We start from the raw sequence: 19,152 nt of genomic DNA, 5'->3' as shown, positions 1-19,152 counted from the left end.
CAAGCAAGAAAATGAATACAGACCCACTCATCGTCCACCAGTTAGCAGTCTGGACTTGTTTTCAGAGAGTTTGTGTCCCAAACAAATATGCACAAATTAGTACACAATGAGGTCATGAAATCTTACCTTTATACATTCCCACATGGTATCAGCATTTGGGACCAAATATGACGTGGAAGAAAAAGAGTAATAATACAGCACAGTAGTCTGTATCTGTACAGCGTGGGACACAGTCAGAAGGTGCGTTCAGGGACTGTTAAAGTGGGACAAAACACAGCTGCATTTGTTAAAATAATGGACCATATTACTAACCTTGATATCCATTAAAGGGGAACCGCACCTTTTCTTTAAATGCCCGTCATTCACAATTCTTGTGTGAAACATTAACTTTCCCTTTTCTGTGCAACTTGAGAAAACAAGTTAATATGAGCGAGCTAACAATACTGGTCATTGGGACACTCCAACAATGTTGCATCGTATCTTGCTGTATTTTGCTGTAACTAAAACATTACTGAAACTTCTTATGCTAGTCCCATCACCAACAGCAGCATAGGTACAGCCACAACACTTGCGATGTCCGCTCTCCTTGGGATGGCTGTGTCTTCCAGCACAAGACGTGTGCTCCAATCCTCAGGTAAAAAAATGCTGACAACAAACAAAGCATCTTGTTGAATCTTTGTAGTGAATTGAGAAATAAGAATCCACTCTTCCATTTGTGCTTAGCAACATGTCGTGTTCGTCCACCAGATAAATATAGTTTTACATGTTAGGTGCTAGAATAATAATACCGCCATAGCTTGGTTAATATAATAAAGTCAGTTATGAAAATGGAACACCGTTGCCATTTGAGTTTTTTTGTGAGGGCTTTAGCATCAAAATAGGCATTAGCTCATATTAATTAATTAATCCATTTTTAAAATTAATTATTAATTAATTAATATTAACTAGCTCATATTAATTAATTTTGTAATGGACTGAAAAGGAAAAGAAATGTGTTCACGTGTCACAAAAACTGTGACAAAAAAGTGCAGTTTCCCTTTAAATCCTTGATTATTATAGATAAAAGCTTATTTCTATATGTGATTAAGTGTGATTAATTATGAGTTAACTAAGGATTAATATAAACCTTGTCGCCCGATCCCATGCCAGATACAAGAAAGTCACCGATGTGAACCACTACACTACCAGCTGTCCAATATCCATCATTATAGCATTTGCCCTGACATTTACCAATAACTTTATCATCCAATTCCAATGTGATCTTTAAACACAGCGCCAGGTGTAAACCATTACACAATTCATTCATTTTCTACCGCTTATCCTCACGTGGGTCACAGGGGTGCTGGAGCCTATCCCAGCTATCTTTGGGCAAGAGGCGGGGTACACCCTGGACTGGTCGCCAGCCCATCACAGGGCACATATAGACAAACAACCATTCACACTCACATTCATACCTATGGACAATTTGGAGTCGCCAATTAACCTAGCATGTTTTTGGAATGTGGGAGTACCCGGAGAAAACCCACACATGCACGGGGAGAACATGCAAACTCCACACAGAGATGGCCGAGGGTGGAATTGAACTCTCACTACGCAATTTTCATCAAAATATTGAAGTGATTGTTTCCCTGATTTTGTTTAATGCAGCTTTCAGCCATCACCCACAGTGGAAGCAATACAAGTGATTCTCTTCACCGTGGCACTTATCACTGGATAATTGACATCATTTTTCTGCCCGGCAAGCTTTGAAGGGCTCGTGCTGCGCATGAAGACAACATCTCGCTTCTATTAAAATACATGTTTGTTTTTCATTAGAAATCACCAAGAACATACGCTTTTGTCGTAATGTGGCAAAAGAAAACCGCACTCTTACATCAACAGCGGTGGAACCGGTTGATCCGGCTGAACAGAACAGTGATCTGCAGTGGAGTGACAGCTTAGCTCTTGTATGTTGGTGTCAATTCATCTTCCTGCTGTCTGCACAATGTATGTGTTTGTGGAAAAAAACATTCCACATGTGAATAGCCTTGGAAAAGTCGACAAGAGAGAAGAAGGCGGTGTCGGTCAGCTTGAGAGAATGGAGCGTTGTTGGAGCGAGGAAGTTGCGACAGCTTTCACCGTCATTTCATGCGTCTCATCTTCATCCTCCTCAGAACTCTCTTCACTGCTCTCAGCAGGGTGGCTGCCATTTTTGGTGGCTTTCTTGGTGGCGCTCACCTCATCGTCGTCGTCCTCCTCCTTTTCCCCATCCTCCTCAAACTGACAATCTGGATCGTCATCGTTTCCGCTATCATCTGTGTCGTCTTTGTCTTGGACACTGTTCTTTCCTGGGCCCTTGTCGATCATAAACACAGGCTCAGGGCCCAGTGGAGCTGTGTCCATTTCTTCATCTTGGTCCATGCTGGAGATAATGACACAAACACTCATGTTTTTTTTTTTTTTTTTAACATATCAAAAAAGACAGAAACTATGGCCAAATTTTGCATTGATGTCAAGTAAATATGGTTTGTTATTGCACATATAAAATGTGTTGGGTCCATTATATTAGTTATAATTATGCACTTTACAGTACATATGAAAGTATTTCTTCTAAAATATACATTCAAGTCATACTGAGTTGCTATGGTTACCTGCTCAAACAAGATTAACCAAGAATACTTCCCTGTTATCATGTCTAGGCATGTGAGTCTGCCCTTCACCATCTCTGTCCCTCACCGATATGGCTCCCTATGTTAATTAACATGTTAAGATGACATGCAGATCTTATTAAATCCTACCCCTGCTCCATTTCTTCCGGTGTTTGAAATATTACATATACATAAATACACAGTTAAAAGATATATTAAATAGAAGAAAAAAAATATGTGTGCAAAATTATTAATCCCTTTTCTCAATACGATAATCAATAACAATAAGATAATCAATGAATTAAAATTAACAGGCTACCAGGATCCTACATTAGCTTAATGACTATACATGCCGAACATATGAGGTTGTATGTTAATTTGTATGTTTCTTCTGTTTTCTGCTTGTGTGTTGGTTGCAATGGCTTGATGATGTTCCCACCTGGTCGGCGCTCCGGCTACTCTCATCTTCTGCCACATGTAGTTGAGGAACATGGTCGCCTGCATAAGACGGCCGATCCTCTGCATGTGTCTCTCTATGAGGAAGATATAAATAGAGTAAATGTGACTGGGTTCTGTGCCAATCTTGTGCTGTGGTTTGACGACTTGCTGTGCCAAGCACCCATTAAAACTCATGTGGCTGTTCTAGTTGTGGGTCAGAAACAGGCTCAGCTGGAATGGCAACGATCCATGCGGCTGTTTACTCCAACTTTTGTATGTTTTTGCTGTCTATTTCAGAGCATGGCTAAATGTGACCCGTATCCCGATTTGCATACCAAATCGTGTGCAATTGTCTGACCTGTGTAGGGTATAAGGGCCTCCAGGTGAGCGCGGGCGCCCTGGTACTGAAGCATCTCCTCAGGTGGAAGGTGTGTAAGCAGCACCTTGAGGACGGCCTGCGCATCCAGACAGTTCTTCGCGTTGGTGTTCCACACCGAACAGTAACGCAGGACCGACTCTAAACAACAACATGGTAGCAAGGAATGGTTATGATATGCTGTGATGTATTAAACAGAATTACAGTATGGTCAAAGTTCATTTTATTACAACTGGAATCACAATTCCGCCCAAAATTATGTCGTATAGGTATGTGCACGAGACCTATCGTGAAAGCTTACTCAAGGTCCTAGATGGTGAAAGGTCAAAACAGACAAACATATTCTTTGGAGTAATTCGAATACAATACTGGCCTTTTCATATTTTTATTAGGTCTGTCAAAAACAGCGCTAATTGATTTATTTAATTATTCATTCATTTTCTACCGCTTATCTTCACGGGTGTCGCGGAGGGTGCTGGAGCCTATCCCAGCTATGTTCGGGCGAGAGGCAGGGTACACCCTGGACTGGTCGCCAGTCAATCACAGGTCACAGATAAACAAACAACCATTCACACTCACATTCATACCTATGGACAATTTGGAGTCGCCAATTAACCTAGCATGTTTTTGGAATGTGGGAGGAAACCGGAGTACCCGGAGAAAACCCACGCATGCATGGGGAGAACATGCAAACTCCACACAGAGATGGCCAAGGGTGGAATTGAACCCTGGTCTTCTATATTTAATTTAATTAACACATGCGCCTAATGTAAAGCCACACCTCTCGGTCATGACAGCAAACTGAGTCACAGTAGCATTCCCACGCGGTCACACGGCGTCTGATGCTGTTTAATAACTTTATTCTGACCTTAAAAGGGGAACTGCACTTTATTTTGGAATTTTTGCCCATCATTCACAATCTTTATCTGAAACATGAACGCATTTCTTTCCATTTTCTGTGCATTATAACATGAGAAAACAAGTTAATTTCAGCTAGCTAACAATGCAAAAACCTCACAATGTTTCATGGTTTGACATACATGCTGTGATCATGCATTAACACGTACACTGGTGGTAACATGGAACAGTTGCAGTATTTTGACGATTTAAAACACTACCAAAAATTATTTTCAAGGCACATTGATACACATACTTATGCTAGTTCTGTCAACAACAGCAGCACAGATACAGCGACAATGATTACGATGTCCACTCATTGGGATGGCTGTATCTTCCAGCACAAGACGTGTGCTCCAGTCCTCAAGTAAAAAATGCTGATGGCAAACAAGTCTTTGTGGCAAAACTGAGAGCTAGGTATTCACTCTTCAGACTGTGAATGATGCTGAGACGAGTGCTTAGTGAGGCGTTGTGTTACTTAATAGTATATACACGCCAAGGAAAGACATTTTGATAGTGTTTTTAAGCATCAAAATACTGCAACTGTTACATGTTATCATCAGTGTACATGTTAATGCATGATCACAGCATGAATATCAAACCATGCAACGTTGTTAATGTTTTTGAAAAGGGCTTCATAGTTGAAGTAGGTGTACCCCAATGACGTGCATCATTTGCTAGCTTATATTAACTCGTTTTGGCGTGTTATAGTGCACAGAAAAGTGGAAAGAAATGTGTTCATGTTTCACCTAAGGATTGTGGATGGGCAAAATTTTAAAAAGTGCAGTTCCCTTTTAAGATACAATACAGTGTGATATCCTGATTTCTAATTTTTTGGCATGTTTGTCACACTTAAATGTTTCAGATCAAACTACAGTAAAGTCTCGTTATATCGATATCGGTTATAACGAATTACTGCTTATTATGGTACTATTTTCATTTCCCGGCAAATTTCTAGTCTTTTATGATATAATTAGTTCCGTTAGTACGATACCCGGTTATTATGATAATCCGGTTACTACGATGCCCTTTTCATCTCCCGCCAGCCAATTTGGTCTGCTTATATCGATACAAAAGCAGCTTAAATCAATCTTTGCTTAAGGATTTCAATACCAAAAAAGAACACGGCGAACGGCTGCTTCCAGTCAACTTTATTTTTCACACTTCCACCACCAGAGCACAGCACACACACCGATTCCCGCACTTCCTGGTTCACAGGTCATGCTCAACCCGCCCCACATAGCTGGCCAAACACATGCCTGCAACAGAAGAACCAACTGACATAGCATACACACCTATTCCAACGAAGACACAAGCGTACAAATACATGTATTTAATTGTGTTGTATTCGGATATCTTTTTATCGCTTGCAATAATCACTGTTTTTCATATGTACATGCTGGCGTTCGTGGTTTCTCTCGTGTGTATAGATTCTATACACACACGAGAGAAACCACGAATGCAGTTGGTTCTTCTGTTGCAGGCATGTGTTTGGCATTATTGTCCACTTTTAATGCAGTTCGGCGCAGGATCGGATATATCGACAGTCCGGTTATATCGATATTTTTTCCGACTCCCGACAATATCGCTATAACGAGACTTTACTGTAATTTAAACATTAGTCAATGATAACAACTGAACACAAAGTGCAGTTTTTACATTAAACTTTTTATTATTAAGGGAGAACAAAAATCCAAACCTACATGGTTTTATGTGAAAATGTGATTGCCCCCTAACTCTCACCCCCCCATAAAATGTAACTGTAATGAATTGCGTGCACTTTTCATACCTTTCTGATCCTGTCTTAGTTTCAGCACAGTCTTCTCCAGAAGCTGATGACTATCTTGGGCTTGGCGGATTTCTATAAGAAGAAGAATGTGAACACAGTGTACCAATGCGGTCGGATCACATATACAATAAGAACATAAGAGTCCAGTGCTGTGCAGAAACTGGTGCAACCAGTGTGCAGTGTACATATGTATGTATTATGTATGAAAATAGCAATGTAGGACAGGGATGATGAAACACGAGGGAGTTACGTAAGTTTTGTTTTAAACCCGTGCAAAGCAAATACCCCAGACAGAATCTGAATGGTGTTCATTAAGTTTAAGTACCTTTAATTACAGACAGCACCGTGTGCGGCTGGTCCAACGAGATGGCAAGGCCCAGAGCTTTCAGGTATTTCTTCTCATGGAGCAGGTTAGACAACTCCTGTTGCCTTCACAAAAAAGATATAGATAGCATTTCAACTCAAAATCTTCCTGAAACTGCAATGCAACTTTGCCAAGAAAGTCAAATTAACCAAAGTTAAGACCAGGAAGTGATTACACCCGTGTGCATGCAGAAATTGATCCTGCATGAGGTCATGCAAGAGTTAATTAGACCGCAGCTATTGTCACGCTTCTCAGAAACACTCAAGGCTAAGTCCCACCTGTTAAATCATTTTCCCCAAACAAAAGTCTGAAAAAGTCTTGATTGAGAATAATTAAGGAGACACAAATTCTCTCCTTAATTTTCTTTTTTTACTCAAGTAACTGCACATCGTACATATTCCAATATGTCTCATGTGTTGTAGCGACACTTGTAACACTAACGTGTTATTATACTACATAGCTCAATGAAGTAATGACTATAATAACTTTCATATTAACTGCATGTGAAATCAAATTAACAAAACACGCAAAAATACACATTTGGCCTTTTTGGGGGTCTAGGGACCCTTTACATGAAAACTAAGGTGGGGCCAAACAACCTCTCAGAGCTTTTCTTCCTGTTACTCACACATACCAGTCACCAGTCAGACATGTTGAGCAACCAAAAACATACCGTCATACTAGTGAAATGTAGTATTCTGGTCATTACCTCACCGTTCACTCTCTGTGAGTCTTCCTCACATTCTGTGTGGAAGTGGTATGTTTTGGCTTCTGACTTCCCACTCCATTTGAAACCCTTTCTTAAGTTTGCAAGCAATTGATGTGAGGCTAATGATTGACTTTCTATTTAGCAGCTGTCCCTCCAGCATAAGAGTTGTACACTGCGTTGTAAATAATGAAAAATAGGAGTATAATAGTGACTATTATTTCATTTCTACAGGGCTTTAATAAAGTCAAAAAACTGATTTTGAAAGTCATAAACAGGTTTTCTACTGTCTTACTACAAAAATATTCAATTTCTTAACCTTGAATCCTATATTGGCTGCAGGGCGGTCGAGTGGTTAGCACGCAGGCCTCACAGCTAGGAGAGCCGAGTTCAATTCCACCCTCGGCCATCTCTGTGTCGAGTTTGCATGTACTCCCCGTGCATGCGTGGGTTTTCTCCAGGTACTCCGGTTTCCTCCCACATTCCAAAAACATGCTAGGTTAATTGGCGACTCCAAATTGTCCATAGGTATGAATGTGAATGGTTGTTTGTCTATATGTGCCCTGTGATTGGCCGGCGACCAGTCCAGGGTGTACACTGCCTCTCGCTTGAAGACAGCTGGGATAGGCTCCAGCACCCCCTCGACCCCCGTGAGGATAAGCAGTAGAAAATGAATGAATGAATCCTATATTGTGGAAATTCATTAATCATTAGTCGGCTCTGGAACCAATAAGGGACGACTATAAATTTTTCTTTTAATATTATCAGTTGTTGAATATATGTTTGAATATATATTTAAAAATACAGCTTATTTGATTGAAAAATATATATTTACTAGGTTACATTAATTAGGTCTTGAAAAATACTTTTCCAAACAATTTCCAACTTCTACCAGATGATTCCACTCAGTTATTAAAAAAAAAAAGATAAACTTACTTCATTATCTGATCCTCCTGCTTGGCCTGCTCCTCTGCCAGCTCTGCTTCCGTCACATCCTGGTGGCGGATACAAGGTTTTTAGCCATCAATTCCCCTGTTGATGCTTGCCTATATTAGTTTGAGTGTTATTCGTGACTTTAGCAGATTAGGCATATATGGCATCTCCGATGTCCATGAAAGGTGGCACATATACTACATGACAAGAAGCCATTACATTTTGGTGAATATAGGAAGTTATTGTCTCTCAATAGCAAACTTCTGAGCCTCTTTAAGCCTCCGCCACATGAAAAAGCAAGACATCCAACTCCATTACTCACCATCCACACAGTGATGTTGGAGTCGGCTGACCCGGTTACCATCTTGTCGTCATTATGGCTGCCGTGGAGACCCCACACTTTGTCCTGGTGGGCATCCAGGGTCTTCACGCACTCATTGGTCTTGATGGTCCATAGTTTCACCAAACCATCTGAGCCACTATGGAGAGGGAGTGGTTAACGGGGAAGAGTTCAGTATTAAATCCTAAAAGTGTTTGCAATAAATATCTATACTGCTATACAAGCTGTTTATTTTCAATATTATTACCAGTTGAGAAGATACATAGATAGATTAAAATATGACAAGATATCTCCTTTGGAGGAAGGCTGTATTGTGAGAAACCATTCAGACTGCATTTGGCTCAGCACCAACTTTCAAATACCAGCGATCACCCATTTTGTTTCCTCAAACATAAAAGACATCCGTGTTGGCAATTTAGCAACATAGTCGCTATATTTAGCATGTGAGGGTTTCCTGCATCATGCATTTATTTGGTAATTAAATCCATGCCATTGACAAAAGTGCACGGGAGTGAGCCCACCTCTAACCCCATGCAATGCACATCTGAAAGCTGAAAAAAAAGACCTCCATAATGCAACCCAGCCCCTGATTAACAGAGCTTGGACTCACTGACCTTCCTGGCGAAAGAAAGCCGATGGAGTTACCTGCTAAGCAGCTGAGTGCCTCGGCTCACAAAGATGACCTTCAACACGGATGCGTCGTGCCCCTCAAATGTCTAAGACAACAGAACACAGTTGTTGATGTTAAATAATGTGTTAGAATCCGGCAAGGTGGTCATCGGTAAGTTGAGCCCACCTTGAGGCAGCTAAAGTTCTGCAAGCCCCACAGCTTGCTGGTGCCGTCTGAGGAGGAGGTGGCCAGCACCTGGTCGACGGGGGAGAAACAGACGGCCCAGACGCCTCGCCGGTGGCCCCGAAACACCCCGAGTAGGCTGATGCTGTCCTTACCCGCCAAGGACCACAGCTTGGCTGTGCGGTCTTGTGAGCCGGAAGCCAGAAGCTTGTCGTTGGGTGAAACGGCGACGCTGTTGACATCCTGGAGTGAAAAAACATAACCTTAAATCCTCTTATGCTTTATTTTCCATTCCTTACTGTATAAAAATTGTTTAAACTGCAATACAGTAAAGTCTCGTTATATCGATATTGTCGGGAGTCGGAAAAAATATCGATATAACCGGACTGTCGATATATCCTCACTAGGGTCGCAGGGGGTATGCTGGAGCCTATCCAAGCTGACTTTGGGGGAGAGGCAGGGTACACCTTGGTCTGGTTGCCAGCAATCACAGGGCACATATAGACAAACAACCATTCACACTCACATTCATACCTATGGACAATTTGGAGTCTCTCCCTCTTCAGTGAGTGGCGGTTGGCTTTTATATTCACACACTATAAATAAACCATCTATATGAGCAAGCAGGCAGCAGTTGTCTCATGCTTGCAGTCTTACCTTTCAAGCTCAAATTTAAAAAAAATGGGCTGATGGAGGCCCTTATGTTAGCAAGTTACACTGACCTCTAACGTTGAAGGCGGCGTACTGCACCTAATTGCATCAAATGTGCCTTGGTATCAGTTTCATTCAGATATATCATTTACACATACATTTGTCAAAAATCCTACATCCCAATCCCCCTGAAATATTAACCTCTATAAAAAAAATGTACATATTCTTTATATTTCAGCAAACATCAACTCCATTCTGCTTCATTTCATTTGCTGGCAAATTCAGAGTGTTTTTAGTTATTAAACTTTCAACATGTACATCAATGATATCTCCAAAGTTACAAAAGACTTAAAGCTGGTATTATTTCCGGATGATACCACTGTTTTTTGTTCTGAAGGGAGTACAGACGAAATCATTAGAAAGGTCAGAGAAGAAATGGTCATGCTAAAAAGATGGTTTGATGATAATAGATTGTCCTTGAACCTAAGTAAAACTAAAATAATGCTGTTTGGCAACAGCAGAAAGGACATGCACCAGCAAATACAAATAGACGGTGTGGACATTGAAAGGGTGAAGGAAAATACATTTCTGGGGATCACAATAGATGAAAATATGGGCTGGAAACCTCATATTACAAATATACAACATAAGGTGGCCAGAAATATTTCAGTATTGAACAAAGCAAAATTTGTTCTCAATCAGAAATCACTCCACACTCTTTATTGCTCTCTGGTTCCACCATATCTTACTTATTGTGTGGAAATATGGGCTAATAACTATAAAAGCAATCTTCACTCGCTAAATGTACTGCAAAAAAGGTCAGTCAGGATAATTCATAATGCCGCCTACAGAGAACATACTAACTCCTTATTTCTAAAATCACAAATACTTAAACTTGCTGATATAGTTCATCTTCAAACAGCTAAAATAATGCATAAGGCTAAAAATAACCAATTAGCTAAAAATGTCATCCAATACTTCTCTACGAGAGGAGAAATATGATCTCAGGGAAGAACTACATTTGAAACACTTCTATGCTAGGACTACGTTAAAAAGCCATAGCATTTCAGTATGTGGAATCAAACTATGGAATGGATTGAGTAAGACCCTCAAACAATGCACAACGATGAGCCAATTCAAGAAACAATACAAGCAGTTGATGTTTGCTAAATACAAGGATGAAGAGTCTTGAACCAGTCATGATGTGCTATACATATCACTATATTGACACTTACTATGGTACCCATTATGTCATTGGATGGTCATTTAAAAAAATAAAAAAATAAACTATATTAAGAAAGCAGGAAGTGAACAAATGTAACAGTTACTGATTGTAAAAGTACCAGATGGAGGGGTAGGATTTAATAAGCTTTGCTTCTTACTACTCCTTTTGGACATGTGGAACTGTGAACTGATTATGGGATGCACTCAATTGTAATCTGATGCATGTTCAAATGAAATAAAACCATTACCATTACTTTCAGCTGGTGGAAAGATCCTAAAACAGTTTAGTATCTGTTTTTTTGACCGAACAAACAACAGCGTAACACCGCCCACATGTTATGTCATATTACATTCGGGTTGTGCACTAAAATGTTTGGGCCTAAATTTAACCATGCACCTCCTATTAGAACATGGGTGTGTGTGTGTTATCATCTCTAATTGCGTCTGTCTGCTAATGTTTTTATGCGTACCTTATCATGTGCTTTCTCTGTGACACGTGCAGTCAGCTGAGACACATGTGTTGTAGACAAGTCTGCAGGGAGATCCCACACCTTTACAGTGTAGTCCTGACTGCCAGAAACTATGAAGGATGTTTTCAACCTGCAGACATACAGTGAAGAAAATAAGTATTTGAACACCCTGCTATTTTGCTATTTCTCCCACTTAGAAATCATGGAGGGGTCTGAAATTTTCATCGTAGGTGCATGTCCACTGTGAGAGAGATAAACTAAAAAGAAAAATCCAGAAATCACAATGCATGATTTTTTAACAATTTATTTGTGTGATACAGCTGCTAATAAGTATTTGAACACCTGAGAAAATGAATGTTAATATTTGGTACAGTAGCCTTTGTTTGCTATTACAGAGGTCAAACGTTTCCTGTAGTTTTTCACCAGGTTTGCACACACTGCAGGAGGGATCTTGGCCCACTCCTCCACACAGATCTTCTCTAGATCAGTCAGGTTTCTGGGCTGTCGCTGAGAAACACGGAGTTTGAGCTCCCTCCAAAGATTTTCGATTGGGTTCAGGTCTGGAGACTGGCTGGGCCATGCTAGAACCTTGATATGCTTCTTACGGAGCCACTCCTTGGTTTTCCTGGCTGTGTGCTTCGGGTCGTTGTCGTGTTGGAAGACCCAGCCACGACCCATCTTCAATGCTCTGACAGAGGGAAGGAGGTTGTTCCCCAAAATCTCACAATACACGGCCCCAGTCATCCTCTCTTTAATGCAGTGCACTCGTCCTGTCCCATGTGCAGAAAAACACCCCCAAAGCATGATGCTACCACCCCCATGCTTCACAGTAGGGATGGTGTTCTTCGGATTGTACTCTTCATTCTTCTTCCTCCAAACACGCTTATTGGAATTATGACCAAAAAGTTCTATTTTGGTCTCATCTGACCATAAAACTTTCTCCCATGACTCCTCTGTATCATCCAAATGGTCATATGCAAACTTAAGACGGGCCTTGACATGTGCTGGTTTAAGCAGGGGAACCTTTCGTGCCATGCATGATTTCACATCATGACGTCTTAGTGTATTACCTACAGTAACCTTGGAAACGGTGGTCCCAGCTCTTTTCAGGTCATTGACCAAGTCCTGTCGTGTAGTTCTGGGCTGATTCCTCACCTTTCTTAGAATCATTGAGACCCCACGAGGTGATATCTTGCATGGGGCTCCACTCCGATTGAGATTGACCGTCATGTTTAGCTTCTTCCATTTTCTAATGATAGCTCCAACAGTGGACCTTTTTTCACCAAGCTGCTTGGTAATTGCTCCGTAGCCCTTTCCAGCCTTGTGGAGGTGTACAATTTTGTCTCTGGTGTCTTTGGACAGCTCTTTGGTCTTCGCCATGTTACAAGTTAAAGTCTTACTGATTGTATGGGGTGGACAGGTGTCTTTATGCAGCTAACGACCTCAAACAGGTGCATCTGATTCAGGATGATACATGGAGTGCAGGTGGACTTCTAATGGGCAGACTAACAGGTCTTTCAGGGTCAGAATTCTAGATGATACACAGGTGTTCAAATACTTATTTGCAGCTGTATCACACAAATAAATTGTTAAAAAATCATGCATTGTGATTTCTGGATTTTTCTTTTTAGTTTATCTCTCTCACAGTGGACATGCACCTACGATGAAAATTTCAGACCCCTCCATGATTTCTAAGTGGGAGAAATAGCAAAATAGCAGGGTGTTCAAATACTTATTTTCTTCACTGTATGTAGCATATTTAATGTCAGATAGACAATTTAGTGTCCATGCAGGGGATGGATGTGTGTTACCTGGAACAGGTAATGGAGCCCACTGCATTAGTGTGGCTGGAACCGTGTGCCACACAGTGGACGTGGCCGCTATCAGCATCCATTCGCCACACACGCACTGATCTGTCCTGTGGACAAACACACGATAGGCACTGTGTGCATGACTTGCTCTGAAGAAGACCGAGAATGAGTTTTGGTGTGTGCTCACCTTTGCACAGCTTGCAAAAAGAAAGCCTTTTTTAAACACGTCCACTGAGAGGACAGTATCTGTGGGAGGGGATAAGGACAAGAAGGATAACATCAGTTCATACTGCTCATTGTCATTAGCGCATTGTCGTCATTCTCATGACAGCGCCTGTGTTTCGGTAAAGGGGTTCCTCCTGAGTAGAGCTCGACCGATTTATCAGCGGACCGATTATGACATACGATTCATCAATATTGGTGACCCATGTAACTAGGGGTGTGTGTTGGCAAGAATCTGGCGATACCATACGTATCATGATATTAGGCTCACGATACGATATATCACGATACTGTTAACAAGGCAATTTTTTTTGTTTTTCTTGTAGTTAAAGATTATTTCCTGGAAAAACTGAATTACACCAGCAATATGCACTTACTAAACACATTTTTATTCGATTAGAACAGCATGTTATGCTGTATCACAAACTTTCCTCTGTAAAAACTTAAAGTGTAGCATTTGGATAAATAAAGCTTTAACATCCAGCTTTAAATTTACCAAAAAAAAAAACCATAAAAAGCAAATTAAATGATGTCTCAAGATCCTGCTCAAATGTTCACATTCTATTAGCTGTGAAAAAATGCAGAGTATACAGTCCCTGACTTATCCACCATCAGAAGAGTATTTTTGTGGAACAAAGTAACTAACATCAGTAAAAAGTCCTTTTAGGATGCTTGAAATAACCATTATTTAACAAAATAGTGATATCAATTTGATACCTGCAATACCACAGTACTACAGTCTGTGACAAATGCCTAAAAATATCCATATCATACTTTTTAATATCAATACAGTATCGTGGATCGAAATATCGCGATATATTGCCGAAACGATATTTTCTTACACCCCTACATGTATTGCCTTTTATATTGTCTTCCGGTGCAGCCCCCTTCAGGTCCAGACGACAGGAGTAAACGACTACAGTTTACACCAGCGGTCTCAAACAAGCGGCCCGCGGGCCAAATGTGGCCCGCAGGACACTAGTTTGAGGCCCCCCGCCTTGATATGAAAGTTTAATGTTAGTACGGCCCACGCAAGTTTGATATGGATGCTGTATGGTATCATGTACCCAGAAAAAATTATTACGTTTGATTAATGTTCATGTTAAAGGTTAAATAACTGTTAATAGTTATCCTCCCTATCCGTGTGGAAGTGGTAAGTTTTTGGCTATTTAAGTTTAAAGGAAATAACTTGAAGGCTACCGTTTAGGTCGCTAGCTCTCTGGTTTGCGAGTTAGCATGTGTCTCAAGACCCTGCAGTTGCGCAATATGTTGTAAATAAAAAGAGTATAAATGTGACTATAGTCGTGTTTTGTCATGTCTACAGGGCTCTAATGCTTTGTTAATTTTAATCTTAAAAAAAATAATTTGTCTACCCACCAACTATATATGGTTCTTTATTATTTGCTGTTGTATTATTATTATTATATTTATTTATTACTGATTGATTGATTGATTTTCTTTATTATTGATTTGTTTATTTATTTTTCATCTTATTTTATGTAGAAAAATAAAAAGTAAGATATCTGAGAAGAGTGGAATGTTTTATCAGAGCTTTTCTTGTAGAAAATTGGAACCAAAGCAAAGTTTTTAAAATTTTTTTGTGGCCCCCAAGTAAATTGAGTTTGAGACCCCTGGTTTACACTTTACACTACACTTTAGTGCCACGTTGACAGGGCCTGTCAAGGAGAATGTTTGACTTTTTTTCATGCAAGTTTTAGAGAGCGTATTAAAGTGTACATTGCATCTCTGTGAGATAAACAAAGATTTATGTTTGCTTCGGCATTTCTTTTGTGAGCTGTTTGCAAATACTCAGTGGCTGCAGATGGAACTTTTTAATAGTAAGTAAACATGTTGGTAAGCCTTTGTATTATTTGAAAAACAACTCATATAATCACTTTCAGCCCAATGCAGCCACTTTCTTCTATTTTTAAAATGCTCAACTATAGTATCAAATTCATATATGGGCCGATCTATTAGCCATCGGCATCTGCCCCAAAAATCCCCGATTAGTCAGGCTCTACTCCCAGCCTTCATAGTCTAGACGACAGCATCGGATGCACGCCAGGCTTTGTTGAATGGAATTTCCTGGTTATGTCACATGTTTTCATCCTTATCCTTACTGGCATTACTAAACAGAATAAGTAACATAGCTTACATACTGTTCTGCCCGTGTCGATACCATATGGGTGACATAAAAAAATCATAATCTCCTCGCTCTCCTCCATTGTCGAAGTGGCTAAAACACTAATATTTTTGAAAAAACCACCCCGCCCAGATTGAACAAAAATCTGCATAAAAAAGTATATACACTAAAATGAAATCTGCGCTTTGTGTTGCTGTAGATGATTTTGACTGATGCACACGTGTGCGCCTTAAAATTTTCCTGCAACCTCCCTACAAACCTTCTGCATGATACACTCCCACATTAATAAGTGGAAAAAGATGCATGCCGAGCTAACATGTGGCCATTTTTATGGATTAAAAAGGCACGAAAAGTTGCTTAAACACAATAGAAAATCTAGTGTATGCACCTCAAATGTAGTGTAGATGACATTATTACTGTAGTAACCTCACAGACACACATCTTATCTGTTGGCCACTCACCCGTGTGCCCATAGAGGATCTGGCAGCTGTTAGTGAGCAGCTCAAAGACTTTCAGCTGGCAGCTGTTGGTCGCAACCACAACGTGACTGCCATTTTTACCCAGGAACTTTACTTCCAGCACCTCATCATTGTAGCCCACAAACTGTAAAAAGGGGAAAAAAAGAGATTTCGGGATGATTATATTGGTCATAATAGATTGTGTCAGTGCAGCTAACATTGTGTCAATCTCCCTCTGTCCTGACCTGTTGCTGTGTGCTGAGAGTAGGTAGGTGGTAGAGCACGATGTTATGCTCTGCTGTAACTGTGGCCAGCCTGGCGGAGGCAGGCATGTCGAGCAGGTACGTTAGACTGCAGGGGTTGTTGTCCTTCTCCTCCTCATCTTCAGAGGGAGGGCTGAGGGTGGAGTGGAGTGGCTGGATGTAGACGCAGCGTCCCGTGCTGGCATCCCACACTCTCAACACCCCTGCATGGTTAAGGGGGAAAGAGTTTTGGAATCTGATGAAATCTGGGATAGAGTCAAAGCTGTACCTTTGCTGCCCGCTGTCATGAAATGCAGGTCTTTGGTCTTGACTCCAATTTTAGAGAGGTCTGTTTTTGTTGGGAGGATCAAAACACCCTCCACAGCCTGCATAGAAAGACAACAAACACTCAAATCGTACTGTAGATTGTTTAAATATGTATAAAAGGTGTTTTAAACACTGACATTTCCACCATACCTCATAAACAGGTACAGTTCTCTTCACTGTCCGACTCTTTAGGTCCCACACTGTGCAGATCTTGTCTCTGCCAGAACTGCAATAAAACATCCGGAAAACACACAGGTGTCAAACTGGAGCCCCCAGGGCCAGACTCGGCCCACCATATTGTTATTTGCGGCCAGCGAAGGCATGTAAATAATTCATTCATTCATTCATTTTCTACTGCTTATCCTCACGAGGGTCGCGGGGGTGCTGGAGCCTATCCCAGCTGTCTTCGGGCGAGAGGTGAGGTACACCCTGGACCGGTCGCCAGCCAATCAATTTGGAGTTGCCCATTAACCTAGCATGTTTTTGGAATGTGGGAGGAAATCGGAGTACCCGGAGAAAACCCACGCATACACGGGGAGAACATGCAAACTCCACACAGAGATGGCTGAGGGTGGAATTGAACCCTGGTCTCCTAGCTGTGAGGTCTGCGCACTAACCACTCGACCACATGAACGCCGTGCAGCCGTAAGTAAATAATGCACATCAAAAATTCATTTTGCCAGTTTTTACAGAAAGTTTATACTGTGTACTGTGTTTTTTTTATGTGGACAACTGATGGCCCTGTTATAAAGCAAGCAGAACACGCTTAAAAAGTGCATACCTGATCATGGTGTCGCCATCGGGGCTGAAGTTGAGCGACGTAACGGCACTAAAGTGGCTCTGAAGCACACACACACGTTTGCTTGTACGCAGGTCCCACAGACAGATGCCGCAGTCCAGGGAGGACGAGAACAGCTGCAATCGGTCGATGTCAGGGTGGAAGTGGACCAGGCTGCACACATGATGTTGATGTTTGTTTTTTTTATGCTTGATAAAAAAAAATATGAAGTCTTATTCTCACTTACTGTACAACACCAGATGATCCTTTGAGGTTGTGAGTACAGTACTGCTTCACAATATCCCAAAGTTTGATCGTACCATCACACCCACCTAAGCACAAGACAAACTGTGTCTTTTTCGGAACAGCAAATGATCAATTCTTACTGTTGATGCTTTGGCTGACCTGTGGCTAAGAGAGTGGAGGTGGAGTCAAAAGTCATGCTGGCAATGGGAACGGTGTGGATGGCTTTCCAGGAGCGAGTGCATTGCGCTTTCCTCCAGTCCCACTGCTTCAACAGAAGAGCTCTACTGGCTGTTATGAGAATCTGCGGAAGGATACAATTGAACACCAAAATCTTTGTGCCACATATTCAGTGCACAACTATTACCTCATCATCGCAGCTAAGTGCAAACGATGTGATGTCCTCTTGATCATCCTGCAGTCAAGACATCGAATTTTAATGTGAAACCAAGACCTGTCATTGTCAGGATGTATGTATGTATGTATGTATGTTAGCCTTACATGCTCAATACTGTGGATTATCTTCCCTGTGCTGATCTCCAGAACATTGACCCGGGATCCACATGTGCAAAATATGTATTTTTCATCTTTGCTGATCTGTTGGACAAAAGATTGGACATAGTCATGTCATCATGGCATCATTCCTTCGGATGGTGGCAATTAATGACATTTGAACAGGCAACTTCACCTGTACTTTTCCTCCTTTGTAGAAAGGCTCAATCTTACTGGAAACAGCGTAACTGGAATAGAACAAAACAAACACATGAATGACATGTTGCTACAACTAGCTTAGCACGAGTTAAGTGCCCTGCACGTCGCAACGGGAAACAAACTTACTTTGTTTTGAACTTCAAGTTAATATTCGCCATTATTCCGGAGACACAAATCCAAACAGATTCTATTTTAGCGACTCTGGTTAATAGATTGTCCAATTCCACGGATTACACGTTGTCTACCGTCTACACACACATATTCCCCGCATGTTGATGGGTAAAGTCGCAAGATTTGTACGTCAGGGCAGGAAGCGCTTCTGATTGGTCAAACTGGTCACGCTAATTTGCTGTCGCGGTGACATGACGTCATGAGTCAACAAGTTTAATTTTAGATAAATATACTCCCTTCCGTTACGTAGTCACAGTAGTACAGATAATAACATCTTTAATAACAACTTTAGTGCATTTTATATACCATATGCTACATTAATTATTTTCTCTGCTTTGACTTACTGTCAACTCGAAAGAAGAATGAATAAACAACAAACGTGTAATAAACATGTAATAAACATACAATCCAGCAACAACAATAATTAGATTTTATAAA

The 19,152-nt window shown here is 40.9% G+C and overlaps 1 protein-coding gene across 1 annotated transcript; it reads right to left on the bottom strand.

Moving 5' to 3' along the window:
• Positions 1-1,617: 1,617 nt before the first annotated feature.
• tbl3 (transducin beta like 3) lies at positions 1,618-18,815 on the bottom strand. Its single transcript, XM_058049009.2, has 23 exons — positions 18,670-18,815; positions 18,521-18,572; positions 18,334-18,429; positions 18,200-18,247; positions 17,995-18,136; positions 17,837-17,921; positions 17,593-17,763; positions 16,962-17,037; positions 16,774-16,870; positions 16,488-16,708; positions 16,246-16,387; positions 13,607-13,665; positions 13,420-13,526; positions 11,609-11,738; positions 9,267-9,506; positions 9,116-9,186; positions 8,453-8,609; positions 8,134-8,192; positions 6,453-6,556; positions 6,128-6,199; positions 3,424-3,582; positions 3,067-3,160; positions 1,618-2,401 (listed from the first exon to the last, which is right to left on the bottom strand). Exons 1-23 carry the CDS (start codon positions 18,699-18,701, stop codon positions 2,065-2,067), a joined length of 2,751 nt encoding a protein of 916 aa, XP_057904992.2. The 5' UTR covers positions 18,702-18,815; the 3' UTR covers positions 1,618-2,064.
• Positions 18,816-19,152: the final 337 nt, after the last annotated feature.

Source organism: Doryrhamphus excisus, linkage group LG16 (assembly GCF_037039965.1).
Source record: "Doryrhamphus excisus strain RoL-2023G ecotype Guam linkage group LG16, RoL_Dexc_Guam_v1.1, whole genome shotgun sequence".
Lineage (NCBI taxonomy): Eukaryota > Metazoa > Chordata > Actinopteri > Syngnathiformes > Syngnathidae > Doryrhamphus > Doryrhamphus excisus.
The sequence above is the reverse complement of the archived record's forward strand: the minus strand, read 5'-3'. Positions and strand labels throughout refer to the sequence as shown.

Excerpts from the sequence above, each read along its gene's own strand:
- tbl3 (XM_058049009.2), bottom strand. The coding sequence starts at position 18,701 with ATGGCGAATATTAACTTGAAGTTCAAAACAAA. Across the intron at positions 18,137-18,199 it reads CACTTAGCTGCGATGATGAG|ATTCTCATAACAGCCAGTAG; the intron begins GTAATAGTTGTG and ends ATCCTTCCGCAG. Across the intron at positions 9,187-9,266 it reads AGAACTTTAGCTGCCTCAAG|ACATTTGAGGGGCACGACGC; the intron begins GTGGGCTCAACT and ends CTGTTGTCTTAG.